This window comes from Andrena cerasifolii, chromosome 9 (genome assembly GCF_050908995.1).
Source record: "Andrena cerasifolii isolate SP2316 chromosome 9, iyAndCera1_principal, whole genome shotgun sequence".
Taxonomy (NCBI): Eukaryota; Metazoa; Arthropoda; class Insecta; order Hymenoptera; family Andrenidae; genus Andrena; species Andrena cerasifolii.
Genome location: NC_135126.1, coordinates 4,973,811 through 4,996,768, shown reverse-complemented (window position 1 = coordinate 4,996,768; position 22,958 = coordinate 4,973,811). Strand labels below are relative to the sequence as shown.

The 22,958-nt window shown below is 36.5% G+C and overlaps 3 protein-coding genes and 1 long non-coding RNA gene across 11 annotated transcripts in view; 2 read left to right on the top strand and 2 right to left on the bottom strand.

Moving 5' to 3' along the window:
• Positions 1-9,940, bottom strand: part of LOC143373001 (uncharacterized) — a 107,596-nt gene extending 97,656 nt beyond the window's left edge. The window contains exon 1 of the long non-coding RNA XR_013086405.1: positions 9,640-9,940. This is a non-coding gene — a long non-coding RNA (uncharacterized LOC143373001). The remainder of the gene's footprint in view (positions 1-9,639) is intronic.
• LOC143372994 (uncharacterized) overlaps positions 1-16,172 on the top strand; it is a 42,853-nt gene extending 26,681 nt beyond the window's left edge. For 5 of the 6 annotated variants that reach the window (XM_076819730.1, XM_076819729.1, XM_076819726.1 and 2 more), the window contains 17 exons: positions 479-729; positions 6,594-6,679; positions 6,897-7,092; positions 9,173-9,540; positions 10,067-10,292; positions 11,188-11,336; positions 11,716-11,810; positions 11,913-12,086; positions 12,478-12,675; positions 12,774-13,043; positions 13,123-13,296; positions 13,384-13,582; positions 13,650-13,894; positions 14,242-14,461; positions 14,597-14,717; positions 14,797-15,011; positions 15,171-16,172. In XM_076819730.1, the coding sequence (XP_076675845.1) occupies positions 479-729; positions 6,594-6,679; positions 6,897-7,092; positions 9,173-9,540; positions 10,067-10,292; positions 11,188-11,336; positions 11,716-11,810; positions 11,913-12,086; positions 12,478-12,675; positions 12,774-13,043; positions 13,123-13,296; positions 13,384-13,582; positions 13,650-13,894; positions 14,242-14,461; positions 14,597-14,717; positions 14,797-15,011; positions 15,171-15,325 (3,342 nt within the window). In that variant the 3' untranslated portion in view covers positions 15,326-16,172. The remainder of the gene's footprint in view (positions 1-478; positions 730-6,593; positions 6,680-6,896; positions 7,093-9,172; positions 9,541-10,066; positions 10,293-11,187; positions 11,337-11,715; positions 11,811-11,912; positions 12,087-12,477; positions 12,676-12,773; positions 13,044-13,122; positions 13,297-13,383; positions 13,583-13,649; positions 13,895-14,241; positions 14,462-14,596; positions 14,718-14,796; positions 15,012-15,170) is intronic. The other variant, XM_076819731.1, reaches the window with a different exon arrangement.
• On the bottom strand, positions 15,931-19,331 carry Svip (small VCP interacting protein). The gene is made up of 3 exons (XM_076819749.1): positions 18,967-19,331; positions 17,005-17,172; positions 15,931-16,788 (listed from the first exon to the last, which is right to left on the bottom strand). Exons 1-3 carry the CDS (start codon positions 19,030-19,032, stop codon positions 16,771-16,773), a joined length of 252 nt encoding a protein of 83 aa, XP_076675864.1. The 5' UTR covers positions 19,033-19,331; the 3' UTR covers positions 15,931-16,770.
• Positions 19,332-20,265: 934 nt separating this feature from the next.
• Positions 20,266-22,727, top strand: LOC143372899 (uncharacterized). Of its 3 annotated transcripts, none has more exons than XM_076819522.1 (6): positions 20,266-20,423; positions 20,511-20,627; positions 20,708-20,873; positions 20,962-21,054; positions 21,433-21,679; positions 22,477-22,727. In XM_076819522.1, exons 2-6 carry the CDS (start codon positions 20,530-20,532, stop codon positions 22,599-22,601), a joined length of 729 nt encoding a protein of 242 aa, XP_076675637.1. In that variant the 5' UTR covers positions 20,266-20,423; positions 20,511-20,529; the 3' UTR covers positions 22,602-22,727. The 3 variants fall into 3 exon arrangements, with proteins under 3 accessions (XP_076675637.1, XP_076675636.1, XP_076675638.1); XM_076819521.1 differs by having other exon boundaries at positions 20,267-20,423; positions 20,504-20,627; XM_076819523.1 differs by having other exon boundaries at positions 20,269-20,423; positions 20,488-20,627.
• Positions 22,728-22,958: the final 231 nt, after the last annotated feature.

The following is a 22,958-nucleotide window of genomic DNA, read 5'->3' as shown; positions in this document are numbered from 1 at the left end:
TTCGTGCGACTTAATCTGATCATTCGGGGGTTAATGACGTTTTTCATGACGCCAGAGAAACTTCTTGCCGATGTACATGCACGCGATGTTGCGTGAGCACACGCTGATCATGTCCTATATCCCCGCAAGATTAAGGAATAACGATTCTTTTATAATGTTCTACTTTCGCTTTATTTTCTTTCTTTTTCCACTGGGACGTTTGTAGCTCTATTTTGAAAAATGTCGGCAACATTTATTTCTCTATTTCACAAAGCGAGAAAAATAATAAGAAATACACAATTATACATAAAACAGTAGTTCCTCCACTAACTTACAGAAGTTTCCAAAAGACGAAGTTCTTCTTCCGAAAAATGATTTCCCACGTACGAATAATATTAATCTCCTCCGCAAAATCCCCCAATAAAACGGAATGTTCCCCGATAACTTAATAACTTTTATTCCGATATTCCTAACAGAAACAATTGCGTTTTTCTTGCAGAGGGACGCAGAAGCCATTCGCGGCGCACTGTATCTGAGCGTGGCCCTTGCAATCGCATGGATCATAGGCGCAGCGGGGCTATCACTAGCATGGCTAGTGCTCGTTTTGGCACTGGCGGGGACAATATTCAAAGCAAGGATATCGCGTCTTCTTCAGTCGACGCTTCAACAAGAATTAGCCAGGCTGCGTCGTAGAAGGGCTTTGTACAAGGACGAGACTGCCGAATGGTTAAGTTTGCTCCTCAACAAATGGTAAGTACTAATATAGGTACTCACAATGGTCCGCGTTTATCTATTGAATGTTTCTTTCTATTCGGCGCGAGATGAATGACAGATTTCATAAGATTTAGATGCAATTAATTCAGCGCAAATGCCCCATTTGAAATTGATGCCTCGAGTTCAGGTTCAAATGTAACATTCAGGAGAAGTTATCGACGAATAATGATTACGCGGTACAGTGCATACTCCACTATCACGTTTATAAACGGCCTTTGAGAGTCAGATAGATCAGAAAAGTCGCGAGGAGATAAAATGTAACATTCGGGATCTTTCTAGGTATTGAAGGGACACATATATAGATATATGAAAAAGCAGGGAAAACCTTACATGTTCAGTTATAATGGAATGAGCATGGTAGAAAAAATTGGGAAATCAAACATAAATTCAGAAAAGAAACTGGCAACAAAATACGAGGCATTGAGAACAAAAAAGTTGAGTTAGTAGCAATAACGTATTCCAATAGGCTCTACTAAGGGGTCGTCCTTAAATTACGTAAGGCTTTTTTTTGGGGGGGTCGCGAATTTCTTACGTTTTCTTACAAGGTGGGAGGGGACAGTCAGGTAGCGTCTTACGTAATATTTTTTAATCTAATTTTCAATAAATACAAATTCTATCATTAATGTTCCAGAAAAGTAGTTTTAGTTTAAATTTCCCGAAACCGAGTTAAATGAATTGTATAAACCTTTAAAGGAATTTGAATAACTGAAAAAATTAAATGTAAAAAATATTACGTAAGAAGGGGGTTGCAATATCAAATCATACGAATTCTTATACTGGGGGACGGAGAGGGTAAGAAATCGCGAAATTACCCTTACGTAATTTAAGGGCAGCCCCTAATCATATAAACTAGGAAAATTTTTTTTTTTTCAATGTGGGTTAGTCCGTTTTTGCTCTCAATGCCTTATATATGTACTAGACAAACACCATACAAATTTATTAAATAGAAATTCAAGGAATGGGGTGAGATATTCTACTGCAGTTAATTGTCATTTTACTTTCCTTATCAATACTTTTATTATTTCCAACATATTAAAGCCTTTAAAATATTTCACACCTTATTGAACGAGGAATTCATAGGTGGATCGCAATTATAAAATCTGAATGATTACGAAATCTCTGAATTCTACCCTTCGTTTCGAGCACGATGTTTAGGTCACTAGCTGGACTTGCTTTCAATCCTGATCGTAATCGTGTTCGATTTTACGCTATCAGCGATAGATTCGTCCCGACGATAAGAGGCTTAGGAGTGAATCAGATCTATCCATATCTCTGTCGGAGTATCGCGTGATCGTTAATACCTCGAATATCCTCCGTAGATGAACGAACGTTGTTCGAGAACGAACACTACGTAGGCCTTTGTAAACATTCCACATTCCTCGTGTGTATAACCGTTGCCTTTCACATTTCCCCGATACTTCCACTGCTCGTACGCGTACACTGCTACCGCTGATGCACGATTGACAAAACCACGGTGCTGAAAGTCGACCCCCGTTCGCTACCTGACATCCTGACTTTCAAAGAAATGCTCGAGAGTAGGTTGAAAAAATAGGTGGCAAACTAAAGCAGCGCAATAATGGAAGAGTCCTTGCGGAAAAGGCTGTAAGTGCCAAAAATCAAAGTTTTCAGAAGAGAGAAAGAACTTCCTTGATTTTAAATTATTTACGAAAGATTTGTTTTGATTGCTAAATATGCGTAACTACACAGCAGGGGCACGGGACGGAAACGATAAACGAAAAGGACGAAATATTTTGCCGGCACAGAAACAGAAACGAAATTCTTAATCCTATAACAGGAGTGAAATCGATATAACTGAAATGAAAATTCCAGTTAACAACGTTGTTATTTATTTTTCAATGCACACTTTATGTTAACAAATTTTTAAATTTATTTAGCGCGAGCTTTATTTTGATCGTGAATTTATTTGTGCCTTAATATGAACAGTAGATACATTCTGTGATTTCGGATTATTATTTTGTGTAATCTACTTTTTTTATACAGTTTTCATTGTTCGAAGCTCTCAGGTGTAAGCCTCAAAACTTTATTTTTTATAATACACAATATATATATAATTATAGTGTATAATATTTTACGATACAATCACAAAATGCAATAAAATTGTTAAAAATAAGTTTATATTAGTTTCTTTATAAATACGAAATAACCGGTTCGAAACAAAATTTGTTTTTCGTTGGAGACGAAATATTTTTCAGCAAGAACGATATTAACTGAATCGAAATTTTTATTATCGGAGCTGAACCGAAACGAAACAGAAAAACATTCCGTCCAGGTCCCTGGTATACGATAACCCAAATGTATCACAAATTTTATTATTTTGTGCATTAATACAGTCCAAATTCGTGACAAAGAGAATTGTATTTGTAGAGAACCCTGTAGGTGGCACCTCTTAGTTGCAGAGAAAACTGAACGTACTATTCATTTAAATTTGCAAGCATTGTAAATGCCAATCCTGTTTAACTATCGCTTAATTAGCTCTTGCATTGTTCTCTACTGAAGTGGCGTTGGACGTACATACCATCGGTACAATCTTCTAGCACTATTGGTAACTTATTTACAAAGGGAAATTGCTTTAAAATTCTATACTATAGTATTGCAATTAGCACGTAAAACATTTTCCGATAAATTTTTTTTTTTTAATTTTTGCACTTACAGTTTTTTCTACATGGACTTCTCAATTATTTAACAACGCAATGCTTGGCTGTTTTCTACAGATAAATTCAATTGTCATATTAAATTCTTTATCCTTCATTTTCCTTCGGTTTAGTAATGCAATTACTTCAACGTTCGACGAGGTTTATTAGGAAGCAGATGCGTTATAAGAGAATAAATTTTTTCTTTGGCCTCCACCACTTCGAAGCAGCCTGTGTTCGAGAATAAGAATTGCATTGAAAGTAATATACAACGTTGCTGTGCATCGTTCTTGCAGTCGGTTGCACCTGCTGCCCATACATCGCGGTTTGGCGAAACGATCCCAACGTCACCGACGTTTTCTCGTTTGTCAGGGTCTCGAGCACGCTAAAACGACACGTGAGAATTCGCCTGGAAAGAGTATTACTTATTTGGATGGTTGATAGACCTGTTCGAGCACTCCTGAACACTAGAGCGATCCTTTTCGGTCTTCTGCTTTGAAATCTCCTACGAACGACCAGCCAAAGTCATTCGTTCGTATTTAGCTGAAGGATGTGCTGTATCTTCGATAGAATACATTTGTCAATCTTCTATTATTATTATATATGTGTATAAAATCGTTGGGTCACTCACTGATTCATCAAGGCCCAGTCCAAACCGCTGAACCTAGAAGCATGAAATTCGGAGAGTATAATCCTTTTACGACGTAGCTGCTCGATAAGAAGGGGTTCGTTTAAACTCCATCCCCTATTTTCTTGGACTCCTTAACACATTCCGCACGGCTGATGTCATAAGACACAAACCGACACTACCTGTCCTGTACCTTCAGAAATGGAGGTGGAGAACGTGTTAATATTTTATCTGCTATTGCTATATTTAGATAGCTGTGAGGCTGTGATTACCCTGGTAATCCAAAAAAAGTTCCACATCTGCTCAGAGAATTGTCTGAAGTAAACAAACCACGAAAATTTTTTAAGGTTTATAAGATTGTTCATGGAATAATCTACGATCATAACTTTTAAAACAACTCTTCGTTTTCTTTTTATAAACATTTTCACGCGTAAAGTTACTGATTTTTTCGACGATTGTGGTTCAAACGTCTGCTAAAACATGAGATTACAATATTTTACTATGACCTTAGATGATTCCATGACCAATCTTATAAACCTTAAGAATTTTCCTGGTTTGATGATTTTCTTATTACCTTCAAGGGTGTCCAAATACAGCCTGAAAAGTTTTTTAACTCTGTGACGTTTACTTCTTTTTCAATAAAATCCTAAAAATGACCTATTTCTTAAGTGATTTGATGGGAGGGCACCTTTAATTATCTATTCTTGTTAGGCCCGATTAGATATCAATTTGCGTTTTACTCACAAAGGTTACCCACACGAATGCCAAAAAACCAATTTCAGGATGTTGCCCTAATCAACCCCTAAGTGGATGAGAAGCGGTAAAAAGTGTTTTCACGGATTCCTCAAAGTGTCCGGCCCAATTCGATGCCGATACTTGTTTAAGCCTAACAATGCAAATGCTTAAAAATCAACATATATAAATGTTCGTTAAGCAAAGGTTACTTTATAAAAATTACATAAAAAAATGTCTTCAGAAAAAGCAAATATAAAAGTAATTCCTTTTAATTATTCTACCGCGTAGAGAAGCACGAGTATTTTGCTAGTGTAAATATAAGATGGAAACAAATAAGCTGGTTAAATAATTATTTTCCTTACACTCAAAGGTGCCATTTTAAGTACAAAGAGTATTATTAACGCGCCCTTATTTATAATACCTGTAATGCTTGAGGAATCATCTTACCTGTCTTTATTTCCCATCTATTTCGGCATTAGATTAGAATTTATTTCATGAAAATGTCAAGTTCCCCACGCGTTATAGGTAATAACTGCTACGATTTCAATACTTTCGCGGAAAGCTATGCTCTTCCCATTCAAGCCTCCATCGGTCTCTTCCGCGAGCGTGGTACACGAACAGGAAGAAACCACCCGCAAAGGTCCTGTACCGCAACGTTATAACCTGGAGCAGTTTGTACAAGCTAACCGTGGCTTAACGATAATGGCACGAATTCATTACCGTGCCGCGGCGAAAGGCGCATAAACCGGACAACTACACCCATACGTTTCAGTATCATCGTGTGTCGGATTACTAGCTTTACATAGAGGACGCTCTAAAATCATAGAACAAGTGGAAATCTCCAGGATATCTTGATAAGAGAGGGAATTAGAAGGTCCGTTATCATTTTATGATTCGAGATTTCGTCATTAAAATTGTACAAAGAGATTAACTAGAAATTGTTGACCGCCACGGGGGTTCATTAAAACGCGCAGCAATTTTGAATCCTTTGTTTTTACTAATGAGAATTTTTAAAAAGTTTTCAATTATTCCTCTGGGAATTTTTCTCTGCAGTCAATGTGTTTCTTATTCTCGTTCCTAGATTGCTGAATCCAGGGAATATGAAATTTCAAAGAGGTCTCCAGTAACGTACATTATTTAATTGAAATCACTTTGGTCATTCATATTTTTCGAAATTATAATTAAAAAGCAGCAGGTGAATTTCAATTTAAAATGAATTTCGAGCGAGCTCTACGAATTCTTTTAATTTAGAATAAAGCACTTCCGCGATTAATATTGCAAAAGCTTGCAAATGGCCCACTGCCATCCGAAAATAGAATGTTGTTAGCAGTGTATTAAATATTAAGCTGATTTAAGATCGATGTTGCTGGCGCAAGGATTCCGACAGATATAATCTGAGCACTCGGAAAATTAAATTGCATTTTTAATCGAGGCAGTAAAAGCAAGGACCTAAAAACGAATTACAAGGGTTTACATGAATATACATTTCTGGATACTAATTAAGGAAATTAAAATGATATTTACTAAGCAAAATAACGAGCACCTTAATTAGTTATAAAAGTTAGTTAATTAGATATAAAAAATTTCTCATTTTAATGTTTATTCCATTAATATCAAATATGTTACAACGTTTTTATATTACACCCTATTCCGACTAATATCAAGCCTTTCTAGATATTAATCGGTGTATCTACAGATCTACAGTGGTTTTTACTAAAGTGTAATATCGTTATGGACTAGCAATAAGTTCCTACTTTTCACTGTACACAGACTTCCTTTATTTTCCCGCGCATATCTGTAACTTTAACATCTCATCCATAATGCAGGTGGAGATTTAGCGCTGCGAGTATATTTTCCTTAGCGAAGGAGAGACTGGAGCCCCTCTTGAACGAAGCTAAACCCGGAATACTTGGTAAGAGAAATCTCAATCGGGGAAGAGGATCGTTTTAAAACTACCGAACGTGAAACTTTCCAAGATACAGATGCGCTTTTACGAATTACTAACATAAATTAGCGGTCGTCTTTTGAACGCTTGAGTCAGGGAAAATGCCACAACAACTTTCTCCCTTCGCTATTTATTTTCCTACGTAGTGGCGGGAAGGTTTTTCAAAAGGAAAGCATCGTTTTAGGTCCGCTGGAGCTGAGGGAGCTCACTTTCGGGGAGCAAACCCCCTGCGTCACCCGTGTAAGAACTTTAGATTATACCAACGACGACGACGCGTCCGATGGCCAACCTGGACAAGCAAAATTGTCCATCGAAGCTGACTTGCGCCTCGACTGCGAGCAATTCCGTATGCTCATCACAACGAGGCTGTTTGGAAAAGGGTTAGCGTATATTCGTAGCTGTAAATCGATCGTTAGCGATGGGACGAAGTAATCGACGAATCCTGTACGAATACTTTGAAAAGAAAAAGTGGTATTTATAAATTCAATCGAACCGCGTACACTCGAGATTTAATACGCTTTACTGCGTCCGAACGAACACGTGGGGATATATGTATCAGTTGCCAGAATTGAAGTGGGATTCTCGTGTAACAGCCCTCGAAATTTATGAATTTTTTTCTCAAAAACTTTTGGTCATATTGCATTAAACTCTTTTGGGATATAAGGAGGCATCTTTAAACCTGTAGAATTTTCCACAATATTTCGCAATAATTAATAAATAATAAGAAGGATCAATGTAAAAAAAAATATTTTCTGTAAGTTTAAAGTTGCCTCCTTATATCCCAAAAGAGTTTAATTCAATATAATTAACGGTATTTTTAAAAAAAATCTTAAATATGAGTTACTTTTGGGGCTGTTAAACGAGAACCCCCTTAAGGGGTCTTTCCACAGTAACGCCCTAAAAAAGTACAATTTTTATAACTTTTTTTGTCCCAAATGAATGTGTTTACTAAATTGAAGTTTTTTTGTATTTATTAATACGTGTTTTGAGAATACAATTTTATTTTGCATATTTTTTTAATGCTTGCTTTCGCCAAAATAGGTGGGTATAATATCCGCTGTAAAAAAAAGACCCCCCTATTGCGCGTTCTATTTTGGAGGAATCATGTATCTGACAAATAAAAAAAAAACAAAACGATTTGTAATCAGCATAACTATTTGCATCGGCATAAGGTTTGTAATTAGCATAGCTACATCCCGAATTAGATTTGATTGGATTGATGAAGAATTAACAAAATAGCGGACGTCCAAATTTGACATATCGAAAGTAGCTAAATTTTTTAATCGTTTTGCGGCGCAGAAGGTGAGAGAAACGTGGAAAATGTGTGATTCTTCTCAAGACACTTATCAATAAATAGAAGAAAAAAAACCTTAAGATGAGTTCTCCATTTCTTTGGCCTGTTTCTTAGCTCAGTGAGTGGAAGCATAGAAATAAGTTTTATTAAATGAATAAAACAATAGGAGAAATAAATAAAATTTCTCCGTCCTGATCACTGTTCTTAAGTTACCAGTATAAAGTAAAGAGTATAGAATATTATGGTGTGGATTAAATAAATAGATAAACTTATACGTTAAAGTGTCAAATCCTTTTTATTAACAAATCAACTGTGTCGATTTGGTTGATAGTTAAATAAGTACGTATTGAACTTGGCCCCATCACTGCAAATCACGTACTCGTTTTACGATTACATAACTGGAACGGTGCATTTCTTGAACAGCGATGAAAGGGCGAAGATTACTTAAAATTCGAAACAGATTTTCTGGAAATTTTTTATTACATAATGCATTACTCACACTCCGCAATGTACTCTAGCCTATAGGCATTTGTGTTTTAAAGAAAATTTAGCACACGAAAGAAAATGTAGAAAGCAGTAAAAGCTCGCACATAATAATTACATCGTTCTACATATATCGATTTAATGAAATTCGTAGTAAAAATTTCGAAATAACACAGCCTTGCGCTCACGCGAGTGTAATTAATTCGGGGGATACTTCTCGCGTCGATCGTTTATGAATTATTAATGTAAGCCATGAATAATTTATCATACTCCATAAGATATCCGCGATAATTGAGCGAAAACTAACGAATCAAAAGATTCTCGTTGACTCTTCTTCTCCCGGTTATTCCAGTCGACAAACTCATTATCAGAACAGCGAATTTAGAAGTAAACTGGTTGCAGAATCTGTCGACGCGTTTTTCGTAGAAGAAAAGCGCAGCTATAAATGATCTACCGAAAAAAATTCTAATTCACAGACGAAGCAACCAACTGCTTTCCACGATGGATTATTGTTGCTCGAGATTATTTTAAAAAAATTACGTCGCCTTGTATTACTCACATCCTCGAGAACTATTCGTCGAGCCACCCATCTCGTCCCATCGCGAACGCCGATCAATACTTTCGTTATTTATTCATTACCAATATCTGCGATATTATAAAAAAAATTTCATCCGGAATTAAAGGGTCGGCATGGACGTCGATTTGGCCGTGGAGAAACTGTCCCTCTCGGGAACTATCCTCGCCACCCTGACCCTTAACTCCATGGCACCGTTTCCTCACGCAACCTCTTTAAGCGTCAGCTTCTTGGAGAAACCGGACCTCTGGTTCAGCGTGAGAATCCTGCGAGCGGTGCAAATGATGGAGATGCCTTTGATTAAGACCTGGATCCACGCGGTGGTCACGGACGCTTTGGCCAGCTGGATCGTTGATCCAGGTCACTTAGAGATGGATCTGAGAGCCCGCGAACGGCCGGGACCCCGATTCGATTCCGCCGCAAACTCCATACCCCAAGGAGTGCTCACCGTTGTTCTATCTCAGAACGGTTGCCCAGGTAAATATCACAGATAATCAACCCTTCTACTAGCATCTCCTCCCTACAAAATAATTTCCACTTGATGGATTTAAAATTCCAATAAGAGAATGATGAAACAAGGTAGGGTGGATGTACCAGTAAATGAACACGTACCAGTGAATGGACATTTTAAATTAAAATGAGTAAAATAAGTTATTAAAATAAGCAACTAATTAATTAGAGACTTCTTTTAATTTCTTGCTTCATATCCAAACAATTTTTGCAGCACGTGGAATCAATCGCGCTGCAAACATTATTTTATAAAAGTCAGTTCATCCATTAGCCTTAAGCGTTCATTTATTGGTGCGTTTACCTTAGGTATTTTTTTTATATAAGTTCCGCGTTTATAAATGAACCTAAATGAAAATAATTTCGCGAATGGAATGGGAGGGTAAGATTCTACAGAAGAAGTTTATTTAGCAAATGTGTATAAGTAGCTACTGCGATATCGCGCGTCTCGCATTGGAAGCTTACTGTCGTGTGATTTATTCAACTTTTATCGCAGCTTCTGTAGGAGACGAAGCGAGGTGGCTGGTGGTGACGCTAGGAGATCAAAGGCGTGTTACAGCTCCTTTAAACTCCACGTGGAACGAGGACATCTCGTTCCTGGTCGGTGCCTTGGATAACGAGAAAGTCTCCATCAAATTAAAAGCAAAACGACTCGTCAGTACGATCACACTGGCGCAGTTCGAGCTGGCGTTGGGCGTTTATAACTGGGACAACTCGCAGGTGTAAGTTGACGAGGAAGATCGACACTGTGCCGACCACGTAAACAAGAGTTCTGCGCGCTCTACTTTTCCCGAGCTTTTCAGATCTCATTTTCAAACTCCGTAGAACTGGAGCAGATCGCAGTAACTGTACGGTGTCCAGCGTTGAGACGGATTTAAGGGTTGATTTCACTTTTCGGTGATGGTTTTTATAATGAAAGAAACACTTAACGTTTTCGAATTTTTGGAGGTGTATTCTTACCACTCTTGAAGTACAAGGAAAAATCTCTGTTTGTTTATTTCATTTGTTTATACAAATATTTCGCAGCGAATTTGGCGCGCTTCAGAACTTCACCCCTTGCTGGCGGTCGCGATTTCGGACGACTGGATCATGGGAAATAAAGAAACCAAACATATTTCTAACTCGCAGGAGTGTGTTTATCCGGTGTACCGCGAAATAACGATTTTGGACAGAAGTTATTAAAGTGGCGGTCGATCAAAGTTGAAAGTACCGAAAATGGCATTTCTTTTCTATTTAATCGACATAAAAAAATGGGAAAATATTAAAAAAGCTAACGTATTCGCGGTAAGCCGGATAGCCATACCCCTGCAAATTAAAAATATGTTTGGTTTTTTTATTTCCTGTGATCCAGTCGGCCGAAATTTCAACCGCCAGCAGGGGGTGAAGTTCCGAAGGCGCCAACTTCACTGCGAAATATTTCTGTAAACAAATGAAATAAACAAAGATTTCTTCTTGTATTTCAAGAGTGGTAGAAAAACCGTCGCCGAAAAGCGGCCGAATTTCTCGGTCGAGATTGTAGGGTGCCCCCTTAACTTGGTCGCTCGACAAACTGTTGACGTTTCTAAAGAAAATTGCACGAAGCGAACATGTCACGTTTTCCTTATCTTTGCACCACAGAATTGACACCGTGTTGCAACAAAAGAAACCATCCCGCAACAGTGCGAGCATTCCAAATATCAACGCCCGATTGGAGTACACGGCGCTTCCGAAGTTGGATCCGGATCTGCCTCAACCAGATTTACTGGAGGATAATTCGTATCTCTCAGGTAATTTTCTTCATTGGATTTTCTATCGATTATCAGCGCCGAATTGCTACCCACCTACGTATCTCGGCGAGTGTAACCTGAGAATCCTCTACAAAGTTCACTGACCGTGATTACGGTGTTACACTATCTGGTATTTTCAGTGTCGCGAAAATATCCCAATCGGGGGCAAAGATCAGGTAAAATGCAGCAAATACTGTGGATAGACTTTGCTTTCGAGCATGAACTCTGAATACTTTCGTTTCTTTAATTAAAGCACAGCGCAGTTTTGTCATGCCCACTAACGCATACGTCGACGTGCAATAACGTTATGATACATTGAATTATATCTTTTATGCGGTGGGGTGATTTCGAACCCTGTACAATGAATTCCAATTTCCAGGAGTGCTTGTGGTTTACATTCATTCAGCGGAGAATCTAAATAGCGACAGCTCTCAGTGCAATCCTTATTGCATGCTATTTAACAATCGGAAAAAGGTGGGTACCCTTAATCGCTAAATAGCAATTCGATTGTAATAGCCATAGCTCTCTTGGCAAGCTTAGAAATACTGGTAACGTTAACCGTGGTTTAATCCTCAGGTAAAAACGACGCATTACATTAGAAACACTACGTCGCCGTGCTGGGAATCCAGAGCACAATTTCTTGTTCAAGATTACACTCAAGTGTCTCTAAGCTTCGTCGTATATTCCTGGAATATATCGAAATCGACTGACAGCGACATGCTTGGACTCGCTATATTGTCTTTGTCTCAAGTAAGATCACATAACTCATTGATTTAAAGGGTGTTTGTAATTATGCAGTATTATTATTGCAGGTGTATGTAATTATGCAAAATTTAGAACTACATAGGAATGTGGGTATTTAGGCCGCGCACAATTTTGCACAGCAATTTTTTCAACATCATGCCATTTTCATAAACTATCGCAAGTTCAAATTTCGCGTAGCCAATGCTTAAACGTTACTCAACGTTAATATACGCTAAACTTCAGTTTCTCATCTCTTTTTATCTGTCAATTTTTTTTAACTACATATTTCGAAATGACCAGAAACTGTTATCATGTATCTCCTACAAGCCAGATATATTATATACACGTTAAAAATCGATGCCTTCCGACCTAAGATTTATAAGCGCTTTTATTTTAGGAGAGCACCTGGATAGTCAGGAAAGAGTTGACGCTCAGTGGCTCGAACAATATGTCAGCGATGACGGTTTCCGTGCTGTTCTACCCGGTTAGAAGCGTGCAGCAAGTGGTCACCAGCCGAAGAAGTAGCTTGACCCTTCCCATGTCAGACGACGAGCCAAAATCTAAAAGGAACAGCCTGCCGTGGATGCAACAGGCGGTCAGTGGGAATCGATAGACACGATCGTTTATTCATACCGCTGTAATCGAGTTTTATTTTTGCCATCTCATAGTTAATGTATTCCTAATCACTTTTAGAAGCTATTATTAACACACAAGGATATAGACCCCGCCTCATCAGACGTCTCAAGCCTACTTTCCACTGGTAGCGGATTAATGGAGGTGACGCTGATACGCGCGAAGGATCTTGTGGCTAAGGACCTGAACGGATTCAGCGATCCTTTCTGCGAATTGAAATTAAGCAACGAGACGAAGTACAAGAGCAGCATAAAGAAGAAGACTCTGAACCCTTGCTGGGATGAGAGCTCCATCATGGGTTTACCTAGGACGGGCGAGACCTTGGATGTCGTAAGATCTTTAGTAGCTCATTTCACTGTAATATGCACGGAGAAACAATGGGGCCATTTTTAACGATGCCTTCGTGCAGGTTCTATGGGATCATGATACTTTTGGTATGAAAGATTATCTCGGAAAAGTATCATTGACTCTCGATGACATCAGGAAGCTTTCTAACAACGATCAGTCCCATTGGTTCACATTAAGAGGAACCAAAACTGGATCTGTGGAATTAAAGATCAAGGTTTTGTCCGAGGAATGCGAGGTATCGAGTATAACGTTTTCTCCTGGCAAGACAGACACCTCAGCTTCTTCCCTTCCTAAACCGTGTTAAATTTTTTATCGTTTTAAGACTCAGAGCACGTACGCAGCCAGTAATATCAGCGAGAGCTCGACGCAATTAAATATCGAAAGCTCCGAAACGGGATCGAACGTTATCAGAAGACCTTCGATGGAAAAATCGAAGATGAGATTGCATTTGGACGTTATACCACCCCCGCCACCTCCGCGCACAGTGACGTTGTTGAAACCAGCTATTTCTAGTCAATCTGGTAAATCACTTTTCGAGTTTTTGATTTCTATGTAATTGCTCCCTGCTGCTATAGAATTTATTTCAAGCATTCAAAACATTTGGAACAGACAAAGCTAGTATTGGAAGCAAAGATTCTGCTGAGTTGAATGGAAACCAAAACTCTTGGATACCTAGAGTTATTACAGAAACTATAGCAGATACGGTCGATGATACTGACTCGACAAAGTTAAAAGAACGACGATCTTCTCATAACAGTTTGACACCAAGCCCTGAACAAAGCTTTGGCAAAAAACTACCGCAATATAACAGCTTTCGTGTTATGAAACAAAAGGTAATCAGAATTTTAACGGAAACAAGTGGTCGTTTTTTTTTGGAATCGTGCATACTCGTGCGATATTTTAATATAATCCAGAACTTTGTAAACTGTTAGCAAAGACATAGCATAACATTAAGAATTTGCGAAATTAAATCTTATAATGTATTAGATCGATGCATATAAAGTGTCGTTTTTTCGTCGTTTTTCAACAAACTGGTACTTAAGCGTTAATCAACTTATATTAGTTTACTAAAATGGTTATTTCGTGAAAACATTTTGTACGCGCCAGCTTAATACATATATGATTATTACGAAAGCAAGTCACTTAATAACACCATCGGTATTATTATAAATAACTTTAGGTAAAGAGAGGACTGAAACTTCGTAGATTTCGTTCAGAAGTAAATATAGAAGAAAAGAATGATGCAAAGGGTATAACATTGAGTCTAGAACCTAGAGGCGGAGGAGAAGCTGATGCGACAGAGCTTCTACAAGGGTCTGGTTTAGCCCATGCTGTTTCGCAACCTGATATGCTCGGCAGAATCAGACAGCCTAGTCCACGTTTAAGACTGAGACCAAATGGTTAGTAAGCTGCATTCTTTTAAGATGACGAGACAGTGGAATAATTTGTATATTACTGTCTTCAACATTCCCTTGTATTTCAATCAAACTTAGCTAGAATTAATAAGTAATTTTAAAATGTTTTTATTCCATAAGAATTGAAAGTCGTGAATGGTACCAGGGAGAAATATTCTGGAATCGAAGGTAAAGTTCTTCAGGCTCAAGGTCTCCATGTTGCGCACATTGCTCAGTTATATTGCAGGATCAAGCTTCAAACGTGAGTGCACATTAAAATAGAGTAGTGTATAATAATTCACGAGTCAATAGCTTTAATAATGGCATATGTTATTTATTAGATGTACCAGCCCAGATAAAATTGCATCCTCCGCAAATAGTGGTAAAACATTAGCGAAATCTCGACTTTTACCCGCTATGCCTAATCCTCAATTCAGCATAGACTTTCATATCGATGGTGACAATGTTCCAAGACAATCCTTGTTAATATTCGAAATTAGAAGCGCCAGTAAAGAATTATTGGCTAGTCGACGTATCACCCTTCATGAATTATTAGGTATAAATTTAATTAAATCTAATTTGCACTTTAACTTATGTGTCTTTAAACGTGGCTGCTGCACTTTTCAATATAAAAATGATTTATTACAAAGTAAACTTTATACGCCACTCGTTATAAATTAATTTCCGATGTATCAGTAGCCACTGCTATTTTCAGGTGTTTCTGCAGCGACTGATGAAATTCATACATGGTTAGCGTTAAATAACGGAGCGTCATTAGAAGTACAAATTGCTCATGGAAAAGAATTGAAAAGCAAGACCTCGAAAAAATTATTTCGATCTTGGTCGGTGCACAGAATAGGTAAGGTGTAAGGTACTTTTAAAATTGTATATCTTTAATCACTCTTTCATAAACTTGTTATGCATTTTAATTCGTCCGATACACAACTGTACAAATGGAAGAAAAATTCTCTGCAAAAGCATAATATTACAGTCAAAATTTGTCTGTACTCATTTCAACTTTCGAATATTTTATTACGTGTAAATATTTACATATATATTTATATAAATATAAAATTCTTAACGTTATTTCGCACAAAAGAACAATTGTAATATTTATATTTTGTATTATAAAATGTGTATAAGGATATATATCTTCTTGTCATCACGAAACGACTTATATAAGTGAAACTATAAAGACAAATAAATTCCTTCTGCCATTCTTTGAACTATCAACTGGATAACACATCCAATAAAACTGATGTATCTGCGTAATATTTTCTAAGTACTGCAAGTAGTCTATAGCGGAATTTCAATTATTTATTTGTTAATGCGTAAAACATATTCGAAATAAACTGTATACGTAAAAGCATTTATTTATTGTCACCCATTATGTGGCTGATTACAATTGCAATTAAAAAACTTTATGTATAAATTGATTTTGTAAATGCAACTCTCTTAACAATATACTTTCTCAGTTTCATTTCAAACAATTTATTTATGCAATACTTTGCACTTTGCAATTACAATATCGCGATTACCATTCATACATTGTAGAACGTAAATATATAAATTAAATTCACTTTACCTATATGTTCTCTGGTTATAAACACTTATCGATATTAGTATAACAATTTCGCAGAGCAATAATACTTCGCATAAATTAATATCTTTTACTAACAATGTATTCAACAGTAATAACAAAGAAATGAATAACAAATCGAGACGTGTACTTTATAATTTTCATTTCTTAAACAGCCTTAAATAAATACTGTTATCACATATAAGTTTAAAGCATTCAGTTATACCATACGTTAAAGTCATCTTTAGTATTAAAATATAGCACAACTCCTGAACAATCATACTTATAATAAAAATATATCTTTGTTATAATAGTGGTAATATGTAGCAGATACAGCATAAGAACAGTAGCGATATTTAAGCAAAAATCATGTGCATGTAAGGACAGTTATTAAATTTCTATATTTGCAACACGTTTCATTATGCTGCAAATTGCACTCTTCTCTACTTCGTATGCCATATAAAACACGTATATAATCAATACAAATAGTTACAGGACCATAGAAAACAATATATGTATGTAGAAACATATACATGCGTAGATCGTTTAAACATTATCCTTTAAACATTAAAATTTCGAAAAATACAAACCTGCAAATCTTCAATTTCAAATCAAACGATATTGTACGGTGCATACCTTTCATGTAATGTACAAATGTGATTAATAACCCTGACATACAATGGTTGTGTGCTTTCGAAGTGAATTTGTAGACAGTGCATATATTTACTTCTGTTTTTCAATGACCGACTTGCCACTGTAAAAACATAAAATTTATTGCAATATAGTATAATCAGCATTGGAAGTTATTACTTTCAAGTATTATAAATTGATTTTATTTTTTCCTGTAATAATGAATAAATACTAGCAGTCTGTCCAATTATACAGCAACTATTTAGAATTATTTCAGACGAAATAAATTAGTATACGATTATAGGTTTACGATTATAAATTATTACATTAATCTCCCTACCTTCAGTGCATTTTGTGGATTTACATTACCAGCTTCTTCCATACGTTTCTCACGTAGTTCATCCAACCTCTGTTGCCTTTTTACAGACTCTATATCTTTAATACCTCGTCCTTGCTGCTCGGCGATCCTTCTCTCCGCAGCTTCCATTTGTTTCCTCCTCCTAGTTTCCTAAAGAAAAAGATATATATTTCTAAGTATGACAATGTCTATATCATTTTTCAAACCAATCAATTATATTTTATCCAATTATATCAGTGATGAGCAACCCATGGGCCGCATTTGGCCCTCCAGCCATTGACCTGCGGCCCGCCATTGGTTCAATTGTAAATCTATGTCAGAAATAACAAATTCACCCCATACATTAAAATTTCTTGATTAGTACATTCAACCGTTTAACATTGTGGCCCGCGTGGAGTATTAGGTTTCCACTTTTGACCTACTACGGGCCAAAGTTTGCTCATCAATGAATTATATAGTACTCGTTACAATAATTTCCAGAGCGTTGGAGCGATGCTCGGAGCCGGAGCGCGGAGCAGTGGAGCAACGGAGTTTTGCCCGGAGCAAGAGCGGAGCCGGAGCACGGAAAATTTTTATTGCTCCACTGCTCTAGCCTTTTTTTAGGCTGTACTTCCAAAAGCGACCGGTGGCGGATCGTGATGAAACTTGGTGGGTATTACGAGGGGTGTGGAAAGACTCCAAATATAAAATTTTAGCTTCGGCAATTAACGCGTTCAAAAGATTCAGGGGTAATTATGCATAAAAGGGTAGACCTTACCGATTTTTTGTAATCGCTTTACCACGGTCCCTCCTCTTAACAATATATCTTTTGACTTATACCGACACAACGCATTCCACTTTGCAAATTGTCCCGGGTATTAGTATTGGTTGGGGCTAGACCAGAACGGGGGGCGCGCGCCCGCTCGCGGGCGCGTAAAGCATGGTAGCGGACCGATGTGAGTTTGCTGATGCTGAAAATGAGACTGTGGCTACAAAATTTCAAAATTAAAAAATGGGGGACAGGAGGGTTCCCGGACAGGGAACCCTCCACCAACGTCCAAACAAATTTCCCTCAAAAAATTAACAATATTTTTTATTAATATTTCGGAAACTAATAAATATCCGAAGCTACAATTTTAGATTTAGGATCCACACCCCCTCCCCCAAATCTCATCTCGTTCGGCCACCGGTCCCTTTCGAAATAATATCCTTTTTTTATTATTTGAATTTTATTTTTCTTATCAAAGCAGATGAATGAAATTTTTTCAAATACTAATTTTCAATTTTTCATCATTGAAAAAATATTATATTGTAGGGACACGAAGCCCGGTGCTAATACAGGCACGCGCGGCGAAAAGGCATTGCCTAAAAACTACGAAATTGATTGCCAGCGTTGCCACGTGCAAATGTTTATTCGGAGCTTGGAGCGCAGCTGGAGCAAGTATTTTGATGTTGGAGCGGAGCAATTAAGAAATTGGTCTGCTCCAATCCCTTGATACTTTCATAGTTTCCGATTTCTATCTTAGTGTTTTAAGTAAACTAATTTCTTTATTATCGTAAATACTCTGTACAAATAGTCTTTTGACAATATTCAGTGTAATAATGAAAAGAAGATGAAATAATACAACTGAAATGAAGTATGTAACATGATAATTAAAGAATAGTAAATACAATGTGATTGTATGACATTGCATGTACGTAAAAAAATATACAGGACGTTATGTACAATATACAAAAACGTTACGGGTTTACATATTCAAACATAGTGTTTATGTTCCTTTGCATAACTCGATGGATCTGGTTCCGAATTCGCTCTACTATTACTATTAATTATTTACAGTAATATCTTTCTACGTGAATTACATTTTGGTGTACTGTATTATAAATAAATAACTTTCGATTCATAGTTTTCGCAAAATATAAAAACAACGTTGTCTTCACATAACCTTAATATCTTGGTCTTACCACATCTGGCGTTAAATCTTCACACGAAGCTGATTCCTTGCAACAGGACATGCAAATATTTCCCATGGTGAATACAATAAACCTTCCGCGCTACTGACTGATTCAATTATTTGTACAACAACAATTCTTTCGGTAAAATATAAATATGCGCAATACGTGTCACCATCTAAGTACTCATCTTGTCACATTTCACTCAATAATCTTGATTGTACTTGAGACATGCATCTGATAAATTACATATGTACATTACTATAGTAGTAATCATTGATTTCACTCTTTCTTTTATTAATTCGTATTTGCCTACGTTAACTGAAATAACATAACTTTCGTGTTTCGTAAAATGTCGATGGAAAACAAAAACCGTTTAAAGGGCAACCGGTTGACAGGCGCGCTCGTCGGTTGGCTTAATATACTATATTTTCATTTTTATCATTTCCTTCGCGCCTTTAAAAAAACAAAGGCGGAATGATAATATATTGATCCGCGGAAACACAGCTGGGCTTCGTAAAATGCCACTTGATTAGGCTTTTCGAGCCCGTGTTTTATGAAATATAAAATGCTTACAATTGCAAAACTAATAAACATTAGGTATTAGGCGTATATCAACTTTTTTTATTTTTTTTTATGAGTTTAACCGATCATGAGAAAATTAGTAAAAAGTATAATAAGTTTTTTTTCAATAAAGTCATATTTGTAGATATTCGCAATAGGTAATAGTTATATTTTGAAAGATTTTGTAATCTAAAAAAGAATAATGAGAATTGCTGATATAAATTCGTGCATACATAAACACAATTTAATATGTGTAAGTAATTGCATAGTAAAATAGAGATATAAATATTGTAAAAATAAAGATATATTTAGCGAAAAGAATAAATACAAGACACGTACTGTATATAGTATATACATATATCTTTTTATTGGCCTTTAAATAATATTATTTTATTTAATTTATGTCGATCACTTATATTAACATTTTGTATATCAGGTGTTAATCTTATTTTAGTATATAATTGTATAATAATGCATAATAAATTATTTATATGATTATGTACTGTTAAAGATGTTTGTAACATCCCGCGCTCGTTAACGACCAATCGGGAACCGGTCATTATGTCGAGCACCGCCGCAGGGTCGCCGGACTGGTAATGCGTGTAGCGACGCCAGCATTTTAATGCGCATTCGATTCGATTCGATTCAAATACTTTTCTTTCGATTCCTCACAAGTATCGCACGGCAAATATCGATACCAAAAAATCTCGGTATCGAATCGAAAGAATCGATACTTTACTTATATTTACTAGTATCGAACAACCCTACATACAGATACATACATGGTATATTCTTGTGACGCCGTTGTGTAAAAGCATTAGAAACAATTAGAAAGCAACTCACGTGCATTGTACTGTGTTTTTGATCGCGTAATTATTTTATTATTTGGATAATTTCGAAATTACGTAATATTAAAATGTCAAGTAAAGTAGCGAAAGTATTATATTTGGAGCTTAAAAATTGGTATAGAAATGGAAATTATTAGTATATAGGTGGTAATCGACCCCGAAAATGCCGAACTGCATTGTAAAAAATTGTGGGAATCGAACTTCCTGTAAGTCTTCTAAGCAGGAAGCATTAGAAGAACAAATAAAAATTAGTTTCCATAGGTAAGCATGAAGAAAGTAATACCCGCATATAAAAATATTCTTCAATGAAAAATCAAAGTCTCTCGTAATCGATTTCTTAGGGTTCCCAAAAACGTTACTAACCGCAGATTGTGGCTAAAGAATTTGGGGTTAGAGGAATCTTACATCCCCAATGATGCAGTAGTATGCTCACTTCACTTTAACAGCGAAGATTATGATAGGACTTCCTTATCACGCTTAAGGCTGAAAGCACATGCTATACCTTATGTATGTAATATTTCGTCATACGTGAGTTACATGATATTTTTATCCTGGGAATTTTTTTTTATGCTGGTTGTTTATATTTAAATATTAGGTATTGAAGGAAGAGTTGAATGATGATTTCATTGTATTTGCCGAACCATTGGAGGAAATACAGAGATGCGAATCTCCAATGAAAAGTGAATGCGTAAGCCTCTGTTTTGTGTTATATAATATACAGACCCGGCTGGTTGCGTGTGCAAAGCGCGCGATGCACACAGGGGCCACAAGAGAAAAAGCGCTTAAAGATCTCCAAAAATATGAGATAAATTTTTAAATTATAAATGAATAATGGCATGCTCTGATGCTACAAATATGATTTATACAGTCTTCTCTCGATATATTGAGAATAAAACACGATTCTTCGTTTAATTTATACTTTATTCGAAAAAAATTTTCTTGGAAAGGCCAAACATTTAACACACATAGGAAAAACACCACGCACTGGGCCTTCATATATATATATATGAAGTATCGTATGATAAGCGTTGTTTGACAAATATTCGTTATTACATTACAATTATAGACATTACCCACAAGTGATAAAGGCGTGCAGGCTACACGGTCATCTGAAAATAAAGCGACATGTATGTCACCATCGAGGCAGTTTCATGCACCCGGGAAAGAAGAGTTGCGGGAACATGCAGCAAGAATGAAGAAGAGCTATCAATATGAAATAAAAATACTGAAACAGAAATACAGAAGGAGTACCAACAAAATCCAAACCTTAGAAGCAATGGTACAAACACTTCGGCAGAAGATTTTATTACAAGGTGAGCACATTGAAACATTGGAAAGTATATCAAGTTTTAATAGCGAGCTTTATCAATGCATGAGAAATACTGCGATGGTTTCTGTAGTATAAAATAATTAGAGGTGTGCGAGAACCCGAAAATTCCGGGATTCCCGAGAATGTCTAGGATTCTCGAGAGAGTCGGGACTCCCGAAAGTGTCGGTATTCCCAAAAATTCCAAGGACCCGTTTAATGAATACGATATCACACATTTAACGCATCGTGAAGAAAAAGTGTAGAGACATTGTTGATCTTCCGAAGTACAAACATCAGTCAGTTCTAATAATACGAATCCCGACACTATTGGGAATCCCAAAACCCTCGGGAATCTGTCCCGATGCCGAGAAAAATTCTCGACCCGACCCAATATTTTCAGGTTCCCGCACACCTCTAAAAATAATACTTTCATGACATGATCATGCTATTTCAAATAAAATATGTAATATGAAAATCTGTTTTACCTATACAAATTTACAAGCCCTATTGACGAAATGCTTGTGCATACTCAATACTACTTTTTTCCCTTGTATGTTCTAAAAATTATTCCTTCAACACGTTGAATGCCGCGCGATTTTTCGACGCTGTTCCTTCGTTTATTTAAATATCTCTTGCTACAAACAAAACAATTTCATAGTTCACTTATACATTTAGTATTTTACATTATTCTTCTTGACATTTATAGAGTTTTAAGAAAATAATGTAAATCCAAAGTGCCTGTCAAAATGACTTTCACGACGTTCAACGTGTTAATAATCAAATTAAAATATTTTCTACAAGAAAATTCTCACATGGCGGCGGAACGGTCCTCTCCACGTCCATGTCATAACCGAATGCCGAAGAGATTCGATCACACTTACGTCCGAACGTGTGACGTCGGAAACGTTCAAAATTCCCCTGGATAAGACAACGCCGCACCGAAATGGACCAACCATCCAATGTACATACTATGTGTTTTTGTAAAAATAGTTTATAGCAGTTTCTACTTTCTTACATATGTAAATAAGATCTTCCGACGGATATAATAATAAGCCCCTATTTTTATATTAATCAGATTGCAGCCTCTTTCTTTGCATTTTTCCCGATAAAGCACCAATGCATTCACTGCAATGTACAAGTTTTTTAAAAAAAAATTTTAATACACAACCTGCAATATAAATAATAATTTCATGTGTGTATTCTGGAATTGTAATAAGCATCCTGGCGTATAGCGACTTCATCAAACACCAATCTACCAAGTAATTTATACAATACGGAATTTA

Excerpts from the sequence above, each read along its gene's own strand:
- Svip (XM_076819749.1), bottom strand. The coding sequence starts at position 19,032 with ATGGGAAATATTTGCATGTCCTGTTGCAAGGAATCAGCTTCGTGTGAA. Across the intron at positions 17,173-18,966 it reads AAGATTTAACGCCAGATGTG|GAAACTAGGAGGAGGAAACA; the intron begins GTAAGACCAAGA and ends CTTTTTCTTTAG.
- LOC143372899 (XM_076819522.1), top strand. The coding sequence starts at position 20,530 with ATGCCGAACTGCATTGTAAAAAATTGTGGGAATCGAACTTCCTGTAAG. Across the intron at positions 20,628-20,707 it reads ATAAAAATTAGTTTCCATAG|GGTTCCCAAAAACGTTACTA; the intron begins GTAAGCATGAAG and ends TCGATTTCTTAG. Across the intron at positions 20,874-20,961 it reads AAGCACATGCTATACCTTAT|GTATTGAAGGAAGAGTTGAA; the intron begins GTATGTAATATT and ends TTTAAATATTAG.